Here is a 21,331-nt window from a genome sequence, read left to right as displayed (position 1 = left end):
ATATATCATTTTTTATAAATATGTATAACGAAGATATAGATAGATTTAGAATACATAAGGGATTACAACAGGATAACACATTCATCTCTGCTGGCAAGAGAAAGGCCACTAGTGTTTTATGAACATATTAATCCTCATTGGTGGAGATAAATGCCCTACCCTGCTGCAACCAATTATAAATGTAGCTTATGCAAAGTTGCTCTTCTTAATTTCCCCAATGTGTAAGTTTCATATGGAAACTGCTGAAGGGAAGATACCAAAAATGTCAATTAAGTATTAAATTTGAGAAGGAGAATAGTGCTGGTGAAAGGTGCTGGATTGATAACCCCTCGTAACAAAGGAAGAACGGTGTAAATGTTCCCCCATGATATTTCCCCAGCTGATGTGCTTCTCTTCCCTGAATAGGGGAAGCCCTCTTTTAGGGGTAAAACGGGACGTTTCCATTCAGCCTTTGGTCTTTTTGCTGAGGCTGCTAACTACTCCTACTGGAACTTGGGCCTCTCGTTGGGCTATGTGAAGTGTGCTGTTAGGCCATGTCTACACTACCCGCTGGATTGGAGGGTAGTGATTGATCTATTGGGGATCGATTTATTGCGTCTCGTGTAGACGTGATAGATTGATCCCCGATTGCTCTGCCGTTGACTCCGGAACTCCTCCACGGCGAGAGGCGGAAGCAGAGTCGGCGGGGGAGCGGCGGCCGTCAATCCCGCTCCACGAGAATGCCAAGTACATGATTCTAGGTCGATCTAAGATACATCGACTTCAGCTACGCTATTCTCATAGCTGAAGTTGTGTATCTTAGATCGATCTTCCCGCCCCCGCCTCCCCAGTGTAGACCAGGCCTAAGTTCCAGGCCAGCCTGGTAGTATACAAAGGCCATGTGATGGTGAAAAGTCACTGCTTTTGCTCTTCATCCACCTAGGTGGTGATTGGTCTGGTGACTGAAAGTGAGAAGCTGGTGTATGTTTTGACATAAAAATCCCTACGTTGCTTGGGATCTGCTCATTGTCAAGACTGCCTCTCTCCTCATTCCACAGTGTTGTGGTTGCAGTCACAGTCACTTGAACTGGAACTTCCTCTCTATAAAGAGAAGTAGCTACCAGCAGCATGCTTCTCGGTGAAGTACCTTCAGCTATGGAATTTAATCCCCATTCCTAGTTCCAAAAAGAGCCTCACTCTGTTGACCTTCAAGGCTCCCTGCCTGGCTCACCTCTTTACTCGGGCTGTGTGGTGAAGAGCAGGGCAAGATAAAGAGGTGGAATACTCTTTGGTTTTGATTCTGAAGCCCAGTGCTGTCACCTAGGTCACACATCTAAACAATTTAAGTACATTTCAGATGGGGGGTGGGGAATGAAGGGTACACACACAAATGTCATTAGAGTGTGTTTGAATGCACTGCCACATTATGGGAAATGAGATTACATCTTCTAATTGGCTTAATACAACTGTAAATTGCATACACACGGTTTAAGTAACTCAAACGTGCTTCAAGGTTACCTTCTTTGAATCTACTCTTTGTGAGTGTAAGCTATTTGGGGCAGGGACTGTCTCTTACTATTTGTCTCTACAGCATCTGGGACAATGATATTCTGATCTAATTAAGGCCTCTAGGCACTACTGTAATAATAAATCCTCAGCACTACAAATAGATTTCTTTTTTTTCCACTATTATGTTGCATTTGTATTGGTGGTTTCAAACACTTAAGGAAAAATTTGATCTGTTCATGTTAATCATGCTCTCTTCGAGTCTGTTCTTATCCTTTCTTTAGCACCCTTTTCTACAGGCTACAGAGGGAATGAATGATTGGGATGCAGTTGTTTTGTTACTTACCGGACTACATGTTTTTCTTCTCCAAAAAGACAATAGTTATTTATAAAAAATTAATTAGATAAAACAAAACGAATTTCAATTATGTTCCTTCTCTTGGAAGTTTGAAGAGAGAGAGGTTTATTTTGTTTTTTGTTTTTTGTTGTTTTTTTATGCCTGGCCAGGCACCATTTAATGAATTAGGAGGGGAGAAAAAATACTGTGGCAAATCAATTATGTTCCCTTCCTTTTCATCTGCACTCACGGAAAGCTTTAAACCACCCAAGCTGTACCTGATTGCATTGCAGGTGACCAACTGTTGCTCTGCTGTTCATCATTCATGTTGCCAACTTGGTTAGGTTATCGAAATAATCTTTTGCAGTACTGGGCCCAAGTAGCTCTCAGGATGCTGACAGCTATCTATCTTCCTCACCATCAGTTGTGATTCCTTTCTCTTATGTATCCTTGCACACTGGTTACAGAATATTATATCTGATGTCAGTCTCTTCGAAGGAGTTTGGTGCCCTTAGTAGATGGACAAGGGGGTTGATTTCACCCCTTTCATGGTTATGAAAAGTTTCATGATAAACTACAGCGTGGAGTCCTGTCAGTGAGCCTATGTGGTATAAGTGCTCAAAACAGCACAGGTGCCCACTGGAGTGCTAGGCCTTGGGGAAAGGAAATACAACTCCCCCTTGCTTCCTTTTTCAGCTCAGAAGGTGCAGGTAATGAGGCAGCATAGAATAAGGCAGGATGAGAAACAGAAGAGAGCCCCCAACAACAACTTTTGTATCTGGGGAGGATAGCCACTCACCAGTAGAGCTGATTGGAATGATTTTGGTTGAAATTCACTGTTTTGAGGACGTATTGCCAGGAAAGTTTGAGAGAGAGAGAGATCTGGGATGCAAATTGGGAGTGTCAGGGGATAGAAAAACACTGTTCTGGATCAGCCAGAGTAGGGACTTGAACTTGGGTTGCCCAGATCCCAGAGGTCAGTTCCCCTAATCACTTGGTCTGTTTCTTTCATATATTCCATGTTCGGGAAAATGTGTCAAAGGTTTTCTTTTTGTTCCAGTGCAGAATGAAAACAAACCTGGAAGTTGCCATGAAATGGGATTGTTGTCCGCTGAGCAGTTCTGCTCACCAGCTCCTGAGCTTTTTTTGAGCACACTGGGACTATTCTGATTCTCTCGTAGCGGCCCCATATCACTCTCACTGCCTCAGTTCTAGAATCTCTGTTGAAACCATTAGCACCGAGCCCCTTAAAATCCCAGTGTAGAAGACACAGGAGAATTTGGTAAGGTGGCCAGATAAAGATACATTTTATAAAATGTGTGTGCACACACACACACGCATATATATTTCACAGTTATCTTGATTTTTGAATCCTATTCAAACGCATTCATTCACATTACTTGTACCCTGAATCTCTGCAACTCCTTCCATGCAATTAGCTGGGCACCTCATGCAACCCAAGCCCTTCTGCATAACGAGGGAATTTTGTACCCCACTTAGTTGGTTTAATGGTTAAAAGAGGCACTGGAAATCAGGGCATTTTGTTCCTGAGTTTGTGGCTTGATCTGAGTCACACAATTCCTTTTCATAGTGACAGCTTACCCATCTCTAATATTAATTTGATAATACTGAGTTACCCAGATTTGTTGTCAGTCTTGTTTGATGCAAGTAATATGCTCTAGGAGCAGTGATGAAGGACGTCATAGTGCAATTATGTTTTTTTAACAGGTGCGTAACTAATAGTTTCAAAGAGAAGCTAGTTTTAATATCTACAGACTGGTGCAGTGCACATATAAATAGATATCAAGCTTTTAAAAGTCAGATAAACAGGAGTTAGTTTGCAGCTAGAGATTTTGAGCACACTGGTTTTGTGTGATATTATTTTAGATTTATTTCCACAACTTATTGCACATTCGTTTTTTGGAGTTTTCATTGCAGAAAATTGCCAGGAGGAATGGATTTTGTCTTCCTCAGCTGGCAGAACAATTTTCCACCTGTCGCCCAAATATTTGATGAGCAGGATTATGGCACAGCTACTGAGACTTTATACTTTATATCCATAGGAAGCAAGAGGGTCTGATGAAACTAATATCCTGATTTCAGAGGTTGACTTGCTGAGATGCATATGCAGCACTGGTGACTTTCAGCATGCACGGACAATTTGAGAGACCTTGGCTACGAAGACATGACGTGCACACGATTTTTGGTTGGGCAGAATGGTAAAGGGTTTTCTTTTTTTCAGCAACCTTATACTGCCCAACAGTGTTTCTTTCTTCAGAGAAATACTTGCCCTCTTAAATTAACTACTCCAGCACCTAGAATTCTACTAGAGGTCTTCCAAGTGCTAGCTAGACCCTGAATCTAGTTGGATTGACATATTTCCTAACTGCAGCCAGGGGAGCTATGGGAGCAATAAGTTTCTAGGTTTAGCTGGGTTTATAGAATGTTCTCTAATTGAAAACCCATTGTAACTGTTCCCAATATTTCTTATCACTGGGGTACAGAGTGTCTCAATAAGATAATTTCCCTTCATAAGCAGAGTTACTTGCAACTAGGCCAGCTGAATTATATGGCACCTGGACATTCATTTCAGTAGATTCCTTTTGATAAAACATATTCCTAAGAAAAGACCTGATGCTTTGAATGATTTTGGAGAGCTGCTTTTGCAATAGGAGGGAATGAACCTTGTAAATAGAATGGAAACAATTTGGGTGCAATATAATTACACCAGCCTAAAATCTTCACCACCGTCTTGGTCAGGCTTTTCCAATGAAGTGAAAGAGATCTCTAAAGATGATTCTGGGGTTTGAAGTTGTTTGATTTGGAGTATTTAAGATGAATAGTATTTTACTGGTGCTTCACAACATCTAATGCTACAGTTGGAATATATAAACATTTATTTTTTCCTGGTTGGAAAGGAGACGAGCTACTGCAAAAAGGTATTAACTTATACAAAAGCATGTTTCTCCATTTAACAATGATCTGCCCTGGAGTCAGTATAATTCACATAAACAGTCCAGAAATATTGTTATTTCATTTGTATTCCAAGTATAACTGGAATAATTATCTTTTGTATTCGGCTCATTAAACATTATTTTTTTAGTGAATCACTGCTGGACAATTGTCACATTGCAATGAAAAGAAGTCTCCTTTAAGTGCATTGAAACATTACGGAATTGTAGGTGTATAATTTTCTGGTATCCTTAGTTCTTTTTCTCTAGAGAGGAAACTGTTTCTTGGCTCTATGAGCTAAGAGCAAGTGTAAGTAGTCTCTTGGCTTATCGAAGGCCGTGATCAAATGTCTTGATGTTTTTGGTCTTTTGGCCTTAAGATGAAAATTTTGTCTGTGTCTCTTGGACCATGAAGTGAAAAAATTATCTAAGTTAAATCAACAATTGCCAGTTAATTCAAAGATTTCCCTTCCCACCTTAAGTGTAACCCACACCTGTTGTGTTTGGCAGTTTATTCCCTTTTAATGGTGACTGGTCAACATAGCCAAGGATGTGCTCATCAATGTATTTTAGATCCAGAGATCTTCAGTTCAGTTCAGTCACCATTGCTAACAACCGACTGGCATGGCATTATGTAAGCACAGTACCACTATAGATACCACTGTTATTTCAGAAAGTCGCTCCTCAAGTGTATAGACAACAGAGGTATAAAAAAAAACCTGGCAAGCTTGGCTCATCTAGCTCATGGAGGAATCTCTAAGCCGATGTGTTCAGTATTCTTTAAATCTGTAAACACCCTGTGTAGAAGGCCATATTACCACTGTATGTGTTACTGTGGATGCTGTGGAGAACTTATTTCACCAGCACTAAGTATAGTACAACATACAGTTGTACGGTACCCTGATTGCAAGTGACATTTAAAATCGTTTCCTTCCTTAAATTAATAATAATTACATGCAGTGCACGGCAGCCCTGTATTTTAATGAATTAATGTATCACTATTAGTAGTATAATTGTGCCTACAGAAGCCAATCAGGGCCCCATTGTACTAATTGCTGTTATATAAACATAGTAAGAGATGGTCTCTGCCCCAAATACCTTACAGCCTAAATAGGCAAGGCAGACAAAAGATGGAGAAAGGAGGACTAGTACCCCTATTTTACAGAGGAGGAACTAAGGCCCAGAGAGATGAAGTATCTTGCCCCAGGCCTTATAGGAAGACTGTTATAGGAGAGCTGAATTCAAATTCTAGGCTCTGAGTGCCAGTCTTGTGGTTCCTCTCCCCTGTTCTAAGATGTGTTTGTGCTGTGAATCCAAGCTGATGCTGTGAATGCTTCTGGAGGAGGAGATGTGAACCCTCAAATGCATGACAGATTGTTAACCCCTTTTTTTTCTTTTATCCTTTCAAATTAGAGGGGAAATTAAACAGGAGAGTAGATTCTAACCACATTCTCGCATTTAGATGTTGTAATGTCATTTATGTTGTGTCACTATGTATACATTATATGGTCATATCCACAGACTTACGTTAGCATTAATATTTTTTTCCTTTTTAATGCCTTGACATTGTCCTGTTGTCTCGACAGCCATGCATGGACATTTATTTCCTTTCATCTTGATATCAGAAAGTTCTCTCTGTTCAACAGCAGTGACATCTTTGTGGTTTTCCATTTTGACATTGTATTACCATATTACGCTTGTAGGGTTATTGTCTTGGCCACCTAATTATGATTCCAAACCCCACTGAAAATAGAAATAGACTAACATGTCCGGGGAAGAAAATTGAGTAAATAATGTAAATGCTTCAAAATCAATTACGCATTCCTTCCCCATCAAAATGGTTTCGCCATCTCACAACCTTTTGTGAAACACCTCAGTTAGAGTGGCTTCCTCTGGGGGACAAAAAAACAAGACATACAGGATGATCCTGAGTCTAAAAAGCTGAATATCTGGCAGTGTGTACTGAGCACCTTACAGATTTCTGAGGACAGTTCTGTCAGAAAAAGGGACGATAGCGGGGAAACCTTGACAGGTGGGAACCCTGACTTCAGTCACAGTTATGCACTTTTCTCCGTGCTTTTCATACCCATTTTGAGTTTCCCTGTAATGTTCTCCCAGAATCTTATGATGTGCCATGTTACTAACAGCTAGAATCTGAAATTCACATCAGTGTTGTTATAGGCAGACTCAACTGCATTTAAAATCAATGAGCATGCCTGCGCAAATTTTCACGGTCGACAAATGGTGCCAGAGACTCCATGAAATTTGCTAACAAGAAGGAAGAAAACAGGTTCAGTTTTTCTCATGATAAATTTAGTTAAAGATCTTTGGTTTTGTGTTTATTCCATGTAACATCATACAGCACAACTCACTGTTGCCACCTTGTCTCGTCATTTACATCAGTTGAAAGTGGGTGTGAAATGCTATCTAATGAGAATGATGGTAGCATTTTTATTCAGGCTATACACTGGTGTACATGACTGCACAAGGCGCAGGGCATCAGTGAATTGGCTCTATAGAGTCCTGAGATAAGCAGATAGGTTCATTGTAGAATTCATGCACTGTTCAGTTCTTTGCTCTTAACACATTCTAAGAAGCTGCTCTTGGGTTTATGAAGCTGGGGAGGAAGGAGGACTGGCAGGTTGTGCATCAGTTTTGAGTTTGAGTGCAATTATATCTTAAGCAGCGTGTATATGAAATTTTATCTGCAGAAGCCGTGTTCCGTATGCAAGAAGGTGCAATGCCAGCATGGTCGTAATAGATACAGTCGAAATCTTGACATTGCCACAGATGCTGGTGCGTGCAGAAACGTACCAGTGAAGCAAGAGCTCAGTTGGGAGGCTGAGCTGGGAGACACTTACTTACTCCATGAATTGCTTTTAAACATGTACAAAGCATTATAAAGTGTCTGTTTGTAAGATTAAATCAGCATCACAAACCATGTGGAACTAGAAAAGCAGCAAGTATTGAGGGAATTGCTGCAGAGTGGGAGGCTTGACCCAACTAATGCCATTTCACTTTTTTGTAACCCGCTGTTACAAGGAGGAGGGAGAAAAAATGTTGTTCTTAACCTGTGAGGATAGGACAAGAAGCAATGGGCTTAAATTGCAACAAGGGCGGTTTAGGTTGGACATGAGGAAAAAATTCCTAACTGTCAGGGTGGTTAAGCACTGGAATAAATTGCCTAGGGAGGTTGTGGAATCTCCATCATTGGGGATTTTTAAGAGCAGGTTGGACAAACACCTGTCAGGGATGGTCTAGATAATACTTAGTCCTGCCTTGAGTGGAGGGGACTGGACTAGATGACCTCTCGAGGTCCCTTCCAGGTCTGTGAGTCACCAAAGATAGGTACAACACTTGGTGAGCCATTTAGATAGATGACGCAGTTGTGTGTCATTTAACAAGGTAAGTAGTCAGTGTGTTCTCCTTCAGCATATAGGGTTTAAAAAATATGCCATGAAACACATCAGCATGCATGTTCTATTGCTGACCACTCTTGCTCTTTTCTGTATTGTCAATCTTTACCAAATACCATGTCCCTGTAGGCTTTAGTAAATCCATGTATTAGAAGAAATAAAAGTATTGAAAGATTTTATGTCGGCATCAAAACCTCATACTCCCATCAATGTCTTGAGTGACTTCCAAGAAAACCACATCATTGCATAGAGGACAAGGTCACCTGATTAAGAGCATGTAGGCAAATCCCACTCCAGTTGCTTTTCTGACCGAATAATTATTCTGGTTTCATTACTAATACCATTCCTTGCATGAGCAATTTACGTATCCTATAACATATGAACCTTTTCAATCCTGATTTTTCCCCACACCCTTTCTGTGCTGCTATCTTCCATCATCTTGCTATAGAAATGAATTGAATGTCAGAAGGCAGTTGGTGCCTTTAGTTTTGCAGTAAGTGATGGAGCGTAGGTGGATGGAAGAGGGACTGTAGGGAACAACTAGTATCAAAAGAAACTAACAGTAAAGCCAGGTGTTGTCCAGAGGGGCTTGAATAACACTTAAGGGAATAAAACCTAGAGTCTGGAACTAAAGATCAATGTATGTGATAGGCCATAATGAGGGATGTAACAATGGAGAGAAGATGGACCAGTTTATTGGAAAAGTATATTGGACAAATGAGGTGGCTAAGCAATGGGGTTTTCTGGCATCTGAAGGGATCATAAGAGGGAGACAGAAAAAACTTAGTTCCTTGGAAGCAGAGAGGTGGAAAAAGATGGATTTAGGAACAGAGAACTGAAGTAAGAAGACCATAGATAAAAAGAGAGAACATGAAAGTCTTGGAAGGTAATGGGGAGCGGGAATGTAGAAGAGGAAAATAGAGACAGGAATATAAAGGAGAAAACCTCGGAGTACAACTTGTACAACATAGATATAGATACATATAAAAATATTCAGAATTGCTCGAGATGGAACACTGTGGTCAATGCATTGAACACTGAGTCTGAAAGTAAGGTTCTGGTCCTTAACTTTAAAGCTATTCATTGACTAAACCCAGATTATTATGCGGTCTGTGATTGATATTCTGTAGTTGACTACTCTGGATTTGTTAACAACAAGGGCAATATTTATAGTGCAGAACTTTCTCCATGGCTTTGGAATGCCCTCTGCGTAGAGATTAGAATAGCCACATACTCTATTTGCTTTCAGGACAAGATGCAGGGCTCGTCCCTTCCTCATATATATATATATATATATATTTTTACAGGAAGAAAGATGGGAGGATACAATTTATATAATCTGAGGGCAGAGTAGGGAGAAAATCCAGAAGATTTACAATGATTACATTTTGTGGTGGACCCACATAGCTCTGTATGTTGCTTAGATACCTCACTCTGAATGCAGAGAAAGCTTTGTTTGCTTCTTATGACATCAACAGTATATACCTGTCTGTTTTTCTCTTTGGGAAACACACTCAGTGCGCTGAAAAAAAAATTCTATGACTTTGTTTGTTATAACGAATAAAAGGCATTTCGTTGGTATCTCATATGCAATTTACTAAGCATATTCACTGTAATAACACAGTACTTGGTTTTGTAGGATTATGTTAAATGGAAAAAAATACCAGATCATAATCTGTAAACTTGACAAATACAGGATATAGTTTTCTGATCGGTATTTAGCATTGACTATAATGAAGTTAACATGCATATTTGTTTAATTCTAAGAAGTTTCCCTTGGTTGTGGGTTCTGTGTCCTATCTTCCCCTAGCCCCAAAAAATTCCCTAACATTTCATTTTAAAACAATGCCACTTCCTTAATTTGCAAAAACATTTACAACAGTCAGACTTTGCTTCCTGTTTAAAATGTCTCATTCCAAGCTTTCAGTGTAACCTCTGAATTATGTCTTCCTAAGATTTTAAATTTTAGCAGATTTACCTCTGCTGATGTTGCTATCAAGGTTTTAAAACATGACCTGACAACTAACAGCAGCATATTTGTTCTATAAAGAATTTAGTGTTTGTTCCTAACTTTTTTTTTGTTTCTGTTATTGTCATAAAAAGATTTAAAGTCCCCATTGTATTAGTGTGCAGAACATAAAACACAAAGCGCTTCCTGAAAGGTAATTTTCCAAGAATGAAAAATACAAGAATTGTGTTTGATTGTTTCGTCTTCTGTCATTCACAGTTGCATTAAAACAACCATTTGTCTATAACTATGAATGGACTTAATCTTGAAAACTGACAGTTATAAATGAAAAGCAATAGTAATTTGAAAGCAAAACCCTTTAGAAGTTCCACCAGGCTTCAGATGAATTTGAAAACAAGTCAATGCACAAAAAAGATGTTGCAGGGTGAAAAAAGAGGTGGAAATTAAATAAATGAATAACATTTAGAAGAGGCTTTGTTTTGGCCAAAAGCTGCTCCTGTGACCACAGCCAGAACATTGTTTTATTTATCTTGAGGGGGGTGTGTGTATTTATATTACACGTGGCATAAGGAATAATCTTGTAAAGCTGATTTATTTCTTAGGTCCTTATCCTGCAAGGTGGCTGGGAGTAGGAAAAATCTGGGTCTTAGAAGAGTATAAGGTTGTGTCTTCCTATATGCCCGTTCATTGCTAATAAAATGGGTCACTGATTTTGACTGGGGTCTCTGAGGGCTACTATTATATATAGACATGGATAGATAAAAAGATACATACATACAAAGTCACACATCCAGTATATTTACTTTACTCTAAATTTATTCAGCTCATGTCTATCTAGCAGCAGTGGCCTTACAGTGTATCTGCAGCAAGTATACCTCTGAAAACAATGAACTGCACTCAATTCAGAAAGGGAGGTGAGAGTTGTGTGATAGATTTGGCAGGTTCGATACATTTTTCCTGTTTCAACTAAGTCCTTTTAAATTGTTTTTAAGGAGAGTTGAAATGTCTCATAATACTCTGTCTAGTCTTGTTTTGCTATTGATTACAGGAACTGAACTCTTTAGGACTTGGATGTGAAGTAACATTTTGGGCAAAAGCCTGTTTGCCTTAATCACGCTGCTCCCATAATTTTACCTTGCACTGAAGCTTGTACGACTCTGTGACATGGCATCGGCTCTACACACAGCCTCAAAATGTGTAGTGGGCTGAGGGATGCCATTTGAAATCAAAAGACCGGATATTTCCGAGGTCTCTAGGAAATGGCCCATCAACTTGAAAAAGTGGTATTTCATGCAGTATTTCTGTAGGGGCTTTCTAAGGGTAGCAGAAACAGTGGGCTATTCTCTAGAGTTATAGCAGTGTCAGTGAAATCGGAAATCAGCTAGTGTAAACAATGCACTGAATGAACTTCATCCAGATTGACAACAGTCTAGAAGGCGACAGAATCTGACCCAGTAGCTGTTTTTACAGGAAAAGAAGAGATTGTAAACCCGTGAATGCCTAGGTGCATGTAATGGCAGGTCACTTGAAGAAGCAGTGCCTGTGATATTCTAGGTTTCAGAGTAACAGCCGTGTTAGTCTGTATTCGCAAAAGGAAAAGGAGTACTTGTGGCACCTTAGAGACTAACCAATTTATTTGAGCATAAGCTTTCGTGAGCTACAGCTCACTTCATCGGATGCTCACGAAAGCTTATGCTCAAATAAATTGGTTAGTCTCTAAGGTGCCACAAGTACTCCTTTTCTTTTTGTGATATTCTAACATACCTGGACTTCCATAGGGAATGGAGGGATGTATTGGACAATCCCAATGGCCCTTTGCAGATGACTGAGGCTGTAAGCAATGAACATTTTACTATGGAGAGCTCTTCATTTTTATAAATTGGCAGAAGGTAGTTGCTAGTGCCATAAAACAGGGTGTTCAATGATTTAAACTTATACCCATTGTTCTCTTTGGATACATGAATTTAATATACGGATTTTTGGAAGGAGTGTGAAACCTCATGATGTCAGCCCTGCTGCCTACCAAAGCATGGTCTTCTATTTACCCTGAGCTGTGATTCTTAATGTTTTCTAAAGTGCTTTGAGATTCTTTCTTGACAATCGTATAAGTTCATCCTATTATAGCACACACATCATTTTAAATATGTGTTTTAGCATGGAGACAGTCAAGAACGACAGGCTGAGATGCAAAATGGATATGCTACGAACTGGAGACAGAAGAAAGCAACAAGGGGAAGGAATATTTTGAGTCTGGTGATGATGGAAGAACAAGAAGATATAGTAAGGATGAGAGCCAAGATAAAAAGAGTAAGAGAAAGGGGCGCTGACTTTGAAAGTGAACAAAGCAGGGTATTTCTCAGTCCTTGATGTTAACTCCTGTTAAGGATCAGGAAGTGGGAAAACTGCACATCAGGAGGAGCACACATCCCAAAATCATTGCTAAATTCCATGCTTGAGGAGACGGGAGCATTTGTTTAGCATGCTGCCGTACCTATTCCAGTCCCTGGGAGCTGTCACCATGGTATTTCATGTATTCATCAAAGATTTTGCACTGTACTTGCCAGGAAATGTCATCTTAATTAGGGTGAGAGTGTGTGTGCGCAGGGGGTGGGGGAGAAGGATGAGAGGAAGGGCTAATAGGTGGGATATAAAATATTTCTACTTTCATACAGGTCAGAAGTATTGCAGAACAATTCTTCAGTTTGTGCATGGTAATGGGGACCACAGAGAAAGTCCCGTGTATCCTAAATCACATTAAATATTTCATATATAAAAGTCTGGTTATTGTACACATCCAAATGGGTGTGCCTGCAGTCCTCATCTAATTAGGTAACCATATGGAGACAAGTAACCTCTCCATAAACAAAAACCAAGGAATGCAATTTCTTAGTGGCTTTCCTTGAGATTAGGTAACTTCAGAGGCACAAATTTGCTTTCCAGCCTAACTGTTCGTACTGTTGGGTAATGAGTTATCTTGCTTACATACACTTAGGATAATGGAAGCCCTTATTCACTGAAGTCAGTGGGACTATATTTGTCAGGTGCAGATTTGCAGCATGAGACCCAACAGTGTAAAATGTGGTGTGGAAATGATTTCAAGCAGTTACGGTGTAAAAATATTCCAAGATCTATAAATGAGCGGTTTGGGGAAGGATACACAGGATTGTTACCGCCACCTCAATATAATAATTGTTTCATTCTCCCTTTAAGGACATGTAATCTAATACCAATTCAAGCCAACATGAGTCGTCTTACTGATTTATATTGGCATTGTATTACAGTCATTGAAAATTTGACTTTCCATTGACTTGTAATCTAAAGCCAATTTAAGTTGATGGAAAGTCTCAGTTTGGCTTGAATTGGCATTCGTTCATGCACTAAATGGTTTCTTTAGGGGTTATCTTCCTGTACCACAAATGAAAACCATTCTACTGAGTCTGGCAAGATCAGTGTTTAAAGTATGACTGGTGGATAGTTAGTATGATGCTGTTTTTTTTTTTTTTTTAAAGATTGCAGAGGCAATCCTGGCAATTACAGGCTGATAAGCCAAACTTCTGTACTAGGCAAATTGGTTAAAACTGTTGGGTAATGAGTTATCTTGCTTACATACACTTAGGATAATGGAAGCCCTTATTCACTGAAGTCAGTGGGACTATATTTGTCAGGTGAAGGTTTGCAGCATGAGACCCAACAGTGTAAAATGTGGTGTGGAAATGATTTTCAAGTAAAGAATAGGATCATTAGAGACATGGATGAACACGATTTGTTGGGAAAGAGTCAACATGGCTTTTGTAAAGGGAAATTGTGCCTCACCAGTCTATTAGAATTCATTGAGGGAGGTCAGCAAACAGGTGGACAAGGGTGATCAGTGGATATAGTGTACTTGGACTTTTGAGAAAGTCTTTGACAAGGTCACTCACCAAAGGCTCTTAAGCAAAGTAAGGAGTCGTGGGATGAGAGGGAAGGTCCTCTCATGGATCAGTAACTTCCTTAAAAGATAGGAAACAAAGGGTAGGAATAAATGGTCAGTTTCACAGTGGAGAGCAGTAAATAGTGGAGTCCCCCAAGGTTCTGTCCTGGGACCAGTGCTGTTCAACATATTCATAAATAATGTGGAAAAGGGGGTAAACAGTGAGGTGGAAAATTTTTGGAGATGATACAAAATTACTCAAGATAATTAAGTCCAAAGCTGACTGCAAAGAGTTACAAAAGGTTATCACAAAACTGGGTGTATGGGCAGGAAAATGTCAGATGAAATTCAGTGTTGATAAAAGCAAGGTAATGCACACTGGAAAACATAATCCCAACTATACACACAAAATGATGGGGTCTAAATTAGCCGTTACCAAGAAATATTGAAGAAATTGGATAGGTCTCTGAAAACATCTGCTCAATGTGTAGCGGCAGTCAAAAAAACAAAAACAAAAAGAAAAAACCCAACCAACCCAAACAATGTTTGGAACCATTAGGAAAGGAATAGATAAGAAGATATAAAATATCATCATGCCACTATATAAATCCATGGTACGCCCACACCTTGAATACTGCATGCAGTGCTGGTTGCTTCATCTCAAAAAAGATACATTAGAATTGGAAAAAGTACACACAAGGCAACAAAATTGATTAGGAGGATTAAAAAGACTGGGACTGTTCAGCTTGGAAAAGAGATGGCTGAGGGGGATATGGTAGAGGTCTATAAAATCATCAATGGGATGGAGAAAGTGCTATTTACCCCATCGTATAATACATGAACCTGAGATCACCCAATGCAATTAATAGACAACAGGTTTAAAACAAACATAAGGAAGTCCTTCACCCAACACATAATCAACCCGTAGAGCTCATTGCCATGGGATGTTGTGAAAGCCAAAACGATAACTGGGTTCAAAAAAGAATTAACTAAGTTCACAGAGGATAGGTCCATCAATGGCTGTTAGCCAAAATGGTCAGGAACCAACCCCATGCACTAGGTGTCCCAGAAAAGAGATTGGACAACGGGGGATGGATCCGTTGATAAATTGCCCTACGCTGTTCACTCCCCCTGAAGCACTTGGCACTGGTTGCTGCCAGAGGCATGATACTGAGCTAGATGGACAATTTGTCTGACCCATTATGGTCATTCTTATGTCCATAAAATTTAGCCACTGGTGAGGTGGGTTGGAGGATATACTGATAGCAATATTAAGAAGAGATGGTGTTGTAATTTGACATGATACATTGTGTGCATGTTAAAAGTGTAGTGGTTAGTAACACAAGCTCTTCCTGGGCCACAGGGAGAAAAATTGCCCAAGTTCTTGCCTCAACAGGGAATCAGCTATTGTTTTTAGCTGGCTTTTCATAGGTAGCAAACAACCAAGCATCTGAGGACCAGGAGGGAAATTATGCCCTCCACTAATGTCAATAGGGCTAGGTTTTCACAGTATCAGTCCTTTGCCCCAAATGATGAACACAGTAAGTGCTTGGTGCATGTTAACTCTCTGTGTAGACAAGCGAGGGCGTGAATCTGTAGTGCACTAAGTCATGAGCCTGCTGTATTGCGCAAAAAGTTCTGTAGTGTGCTTTGATGTACTGCTGTTTCTCCGTCAGTGGTAGGGCCGAGTGCACTATGAGACTTTTTAATGTACAACACCAGGGTCCACACAGCAAATTAGCATGTGGCAGACGAGTGTGCTATAGATTTATACCCCAGCTTGCTATGCACAAAGTCTCTGTATAGACAAGTCCTAACTAAGCAAAATTAAGGCTGGGCTAAAGTACAGCGTGTGTTCTAATTATTTGACTAACTCCACATGTGAATAATTAACGAATTGTTCACTGTCCTTTCCCATCCATTCACTGCCTAATAGATTATTTGAAGAGAAGCAAGGGTATGCTGCTTTGTAAGGCATTCAAGACATTGATGAAGGTTTGATGCCCATATCAAATCTTATACCTTCTTATTATTTCTTCCAATGCTTGGATTTAATAAAGCCTGCAGGGACATGGTATTTATTGAAGATTGACATCATGGAAATTGACAAAAATGGTCAGTAATAAAATGCTAAGAATTATGATCTATTTTATGAAGTGCATTGTGAATGTAACTTAAAACATGCCAAAGATCTTCTCTGGCCCGTCCAAAAACTTTTTTTGTTTTTCTGGTCAAGATGTCTTTATGCTACATCTATAGTATAAAGACATCTTGTTTGGTGTGTGTATGTTTGTGAAATACATCTTTACTTATATTTATATTAAGTAATACATTACATATAAAATAATACATCATAATTAATATATTCATAATGATAAAACACTATATATAATATAAACCTATAATATATTTACACTATTTTAATTATGAATATATCATAATTATGGGTATAATGTTAAATAGCATTTATCGTCTGAGTTGTGACCACGCGCGCACGCACAGATGAAAAATGATGTTTATATAAACACACACACACACGAAAAATAAGAGGTATGTATTATTAAAAGTAACCACTGTATTCTCACTATTCCATAATATAATAGATCTGTCTTCTTAAAAAAAATTGTCATGCTATTTCATTTTAATTTACCTTTCATCTAATTTCATCTCATTATTCTTATTTAAATCACATACACCGCCGCCAGCTATTTCTTTCTCTTTCAGTGTGCTCTCTTTATCTGCCTATAGACTCTGTTTTCTGTTATCAATTGGCCATGCTGTACATACTCAGTCCTTTTTAATCTTCCTTTGTAAATCAGACCCTACTGATTTATTTTTGTTGCCATTCTCAGAGTTCCCTTTCAAAGCTTCCAAGCCATTGAAGTAAATATACAGGGACCAAATCCCCCTCCCACTGAAACCAACGGGAGTTTTACCATTGACTCGAGCGGGACCAGGATTTGCCTCAGTTAAAACAAAGTTGTAACAAATTACAGGCTTGTATTACAATACTTCTCTCTTGGCATTCACAGTCTTGAGCATCTGGTTGACTAAGTGTGGGAGTACAGCGGGAAAATGACCTTGTCCTACAAGGAGCTGACTGTAACAGAAGGAGAGGGCACTCAGTACTTCTCTGGACAGGTTCAGCATTTTGCAGGTTCTGGCTCTATGAAAGCTGCTGTGTGAGATCTTTCCCTTCCTTAGTTATCTTTAAAAGGACAATAATAAATGGAATCATCCTCAAAGTGTGTTGAAGCTTTTTCAAACCCTGTTAGAGGTGGTGGTTTGTTTATTCCACTGCCAGGATGCTAAAATAGCACTAGTCATATCATAGACTTCTGTATGGTTAACGTGCTGATCCCTGTTAAATCTACAACAACTGCCTAAAGGAAATTAAATGCAGTATTTGAGAGGAGGGTGTTCTTGTGGTTAAGACACTGGACTGAGACTCAGGGAATCAGGGTTTAATTTCCAGTACTTCCACAGACTTCCTGTTTGAACTTATCAACTCAATTTCTCTGTGCTTTGGTTCCCCATCTATGAAATTGGGGATAATGATACTTCCTTTGTCTGTCTTAACTATTTTTAGATGGCAAGTTCTTTGGGCAAGGGGCTCTTTCTTACTATTGGTCTGTACAATGCCTACCACTATGGGATTCCAATCACAATTGAGGCCCATAGGTGCTACCATAATACAACTAGATAATAAGAAGATTCCAGGTATTATTTAGGCAGCAAAATGACATGGTAGAAAACAGAGTATTAACTGAACCCAAACCAGAAGTATTCCTATTGAATTATGGGCAAACATGTAAGTCATTGTCCCCTCCTATCGGTTCTAATATGCAAACATTTCCTTTCTTCTCTCCTGTCAGGAAATGACAACAGTGAAGCCCTTCCTGAGTCTATTCCATCTGCTCCTGGAACATTGCCTCATTTTATGCAAGAACCAGATGATGCTTACATCATTAAAAGCAACCCCATTGCCTTGCGATGCAAAGCCATGCCAGCTATGCAGATTTTCTTCAAGTGTAATGGTGAATGGGTCCACCAAAATGAGCATGTCTCTGAGGAAAGCATGGATGAAAGTACAGGTAAGAGTGGGACTGATGTGTTCATGTGAAAATATCTTAGAATACATGGCTTATCGGCAAAATACAAAAGGCAGAGGGGAGAAATAGGATGTAGAGAGAGAGTGAAATTTAGAGGGGAAGAATAAAGGGCACCTCTTTCAGAAAGTTGAGGAAATCAGCTCCTAAAAGAAAGAAAGTCAGAGCAGTGAATGGAGATAGTGTAGGAAAAAGTTAGCCTTGAAATGTATAGCTGTAATTAACTATTCTGTCTGAATAGGCACAGCAAGAAGGGAAAAGGAGAGCGGAAAGGTGAGTGGGGCTGCAGGAAGTAATAAGTGTAAAGGGGAATGAAGTTTAATACAGCCAAAGTTTTAAAGAGGACATTGGGGCTCGATCCTGCTGCTATTCTTGCTGCTATCAACGAGAGTAGGATTAGGCCTCGAAAGAGAATGACTGAGAGGTTTGGAGGGCGCAAGAGTCCCCAATATTGCAGTTAAGACATCTGTAGCATGAACGACATCTAGGGAAAACCTGTGCATTTGTGGAATCCCTTGTCCCTGCCCAGCGGGGAAGAGCTTGGAAGTCTGTGGTGGTGCTACTAAACTGTATGGCTTGAATGCTTTTTTTCCACTCTGTGGGATATTTGACAGCTAATGAGGTTAAGTGGGAGCATTGCATCTTGTAAAAGTGGGTCTGAAAATAGAGAAGGGAGAGTGCTGAAAAAATGATCAGCAGATTTTGTCATGTTCCTAGACCATCCTATAGCCCCTCTCATTTACAGGCAACTTGATAAGTGTTGAAAACCAATTTAAAGCAGCACCCTCTTGTAATTTCACAATTCTGTTTTCTTTATTACCTTCCTCCTCCTGTTAAATTCCAAGATTGCTAGGCAACTCCATGTCTTGGAAATAGCTGTGTAGATATAACATCCTTTCTGTCAGTCCAATACATTCCTTTTTGGGGGGAAAATGCCACCATTTAAAAAGAAGTTTCATATCTAAAATGCTGGTGGTGTAAGGCATTCATGTGTAAGTGATAGATTCTGAAGAGATTTCACCCTAAAGCCTTTTTGTAAATGCTATTCAGGATGAATTTTAATCTTTACAGTTACCTTTATTGAAAAGCATTTAATAGGCATAACCTTTACTTCCAAAGGCATTTCTGAATCAATGTAGAAGAAATGTTGTTTCTAAATGTTTTTCTTCCATATGGTTAATGAAAATATGTCTTGTCCACACTGGAATTAAGTTTTCTAAGCCTTGGACTAAAAATTGTTTGAGAGAGCAACAATTTTTAAAAAAAAAATTGCACAGGTAACATTGAGATTTTTGAACTTAGTGGCCCAGGAAATTACACATTGGATATAGAACCTAAAAATTGCAAGCTTGAATGAAGCCCAGCATTAGAACTGACCAAAAATTTTTACTATTTGAACATGGATATATGGTCAGAATCCTTCTAGTTTGGATCGTCAGAATCCAAAATGCGAGTGAAGGCTGCATACACTGTAACCGTAAACGAAACTTTAATTTTTCATTTGTCTCAAAAGTGTTCCAAAATAGGTTATGGGTATTTTATTCTTTTTGTATGTTTACATCTTGTTCTGAGACACTTAATGGTGAGGGTGGGGGTGGGGGTGGAAATGGATAGATAGCTCAGCAGCCTTAAATTGAGGGATAGACCTGGGTTCATTTTTTCAACGACTTGTTTATTTTGTAATTTAGTGTAAACTTTCCAAAACCACATAAGTCCTGCTGACTTGAAAAATTTACGTTCCTCTATTTATTGCTGGGTGTTATACTGCAGATGACAAGAGCGGATTTCCAGCTGTGCCTCTTTGTTCTGAGAATTTACATTTTATACCTCTAGCAGAAAATGGTACCAGTGGAATCTCCAATTCAAAAGCTAGAAAGGAAGATTCCAGTAATTCTGGGAACTATACTTGTGAGGTAATGGATACATGTGTGTTACAAAGGAATTTATAGGTGTGATGTGAACCCTGGGTAATACTTGCCCAGACGTATCTCTACAACCCTGCATGTTCTATCCCTTTGGGCTAAATCAGGTGGTAGTGGTACCTCCTTTGTTTACTTCCAGAGGAATCTGTATACAATTTACAAAATATGCTAAACTGGAGAATCCATTTAGTGCAAGACTTTAGTTTTTGGTATCTCTGCTCAAAGTGGAAGCTGTACTACTTCTGAGGTATATGGGGTATTATTTATTGTTGTCTAAAGGAACTGCAGATTGTGGCATACTGTCACCGTCTAATAAATACAATCTGATTTAATATAAGTACACTTTAATCTTGTTGCTAGGATGAAGATGCAAAAGCCATTTTAGCTTCACTTAATCATTAGATGGGTTTTTAAAAAAAGGTAGTAAGAAATATGGAATGTCTTTTTTTTAATTATCCATGTTTAAATTACTGCTACAGGTATTCCAGCCTGCAGGCACCTAATCTGCAGAATGGATGGATGTACTCTTAGCTCAGGAAGCACAGTTGAGCTAGCTGTGGTATTAGGCAATATGAGCTGTGAGGTCCCTTTAATCTCAAATGGTGACAGGTTTCAGAGTCGTTGCCGTGTTAGTCTGTATCAGCAAAAACAATGAGGAGTCCTTGTGGCCCCTTAGAGACTAACACATTTATTTGGGTGTAATTTTTCGTGGGCTAAAACCCACTTCATCAGATGCATGGAGTGGAACATACAGTAGGGAGGTATAAATACACAGCATATGAAAAGATGGGAATTGCCTTACCAAGTGAGGGGTCAGTGCTAACGAGCCAAATCAATTAAGATGGAAGTGGGCTATTCTCAACAGTATTCTACAAGCCATTAGGAACAGTATCTCCGATAATGTCACGGCAAACCTGGTGGCTGAACTTTGACTTTGTCCTCACCCACAACTATTTCAGATTTGGGGACAATTTATACCTTCAAGTCAGCGGGACTGCTATGGGTACCCGCATGGCCCCACAGTATGCCAACATTTTCATGGCTGAGTTAGAACAGCGCTTCCTCAGCTCTTGTCCCCTCATGCCCCTACTCTACTTACATTACATTGATGACATCTTCATCATCTGGGCCCATGGGAAGGAGGCCCTTGAGGAATTCCACCAGGATTTCAACAATTTCCACCCCACCATCAACCTCAGCCTGGACCAGTCCATGCAAGAGTTCCACTTCCT

General features: G+C 39.5%; 1 protein-coding gene across 9 annotated transcripts in view; it reads left to right on the top strand.

The window, feature by feature from the left end:
* UNC5D (unc-5 netrin receptor D) overlaps positions 1 to 21,331 on the top strand; it is a 293,186-nt gene that overhangs the window by 123,213 nt on the left and 148,642 nt on the right. For 8 of the 9 annotated variants that reach the window (XR_012156277.1, XM_073325005.1, XM_073325004.1 and 5 more), the window contains one exon: positions 17,944 to 18,162. Coding sequence is in view for 8 of the 9 variants with exons in the window: in XM_073325005.1 (XP_073181106.1) it covers positions 17,944 to 18,162 (219 nt within the window). In the remaining variant the exon portion in view is untranslated. Of the gene's footprint in view, positions 1 to 3,885; positions 4,042 to 17,943; positions 18,163 to 21,331 lie in introns of all 9 variants that reach the window. The other variant, XM_073325001.1, reaches the window with a different exon arrangement.

This window comes from Lepidochelys kempii, chromosome 26 (genome assembly GCF_965140265.1).
Source record: "Lepidochelys kempii isolate rLepKem1 chromosome 26, rLepKem1.hap2, whole genome shotgun sequence".
Classification (NCBI taxonomy): Eukaryota; Metazoa; Chordata; order Testudines; family Cheloniidae; genus Lepidochelys; species Lepidochelys kempii.
The sequence above is the reverse complement of the archived record's forward strand: the minus strand, read 5'-3'. Positions and strand labels throughout refer to the sequence as shown.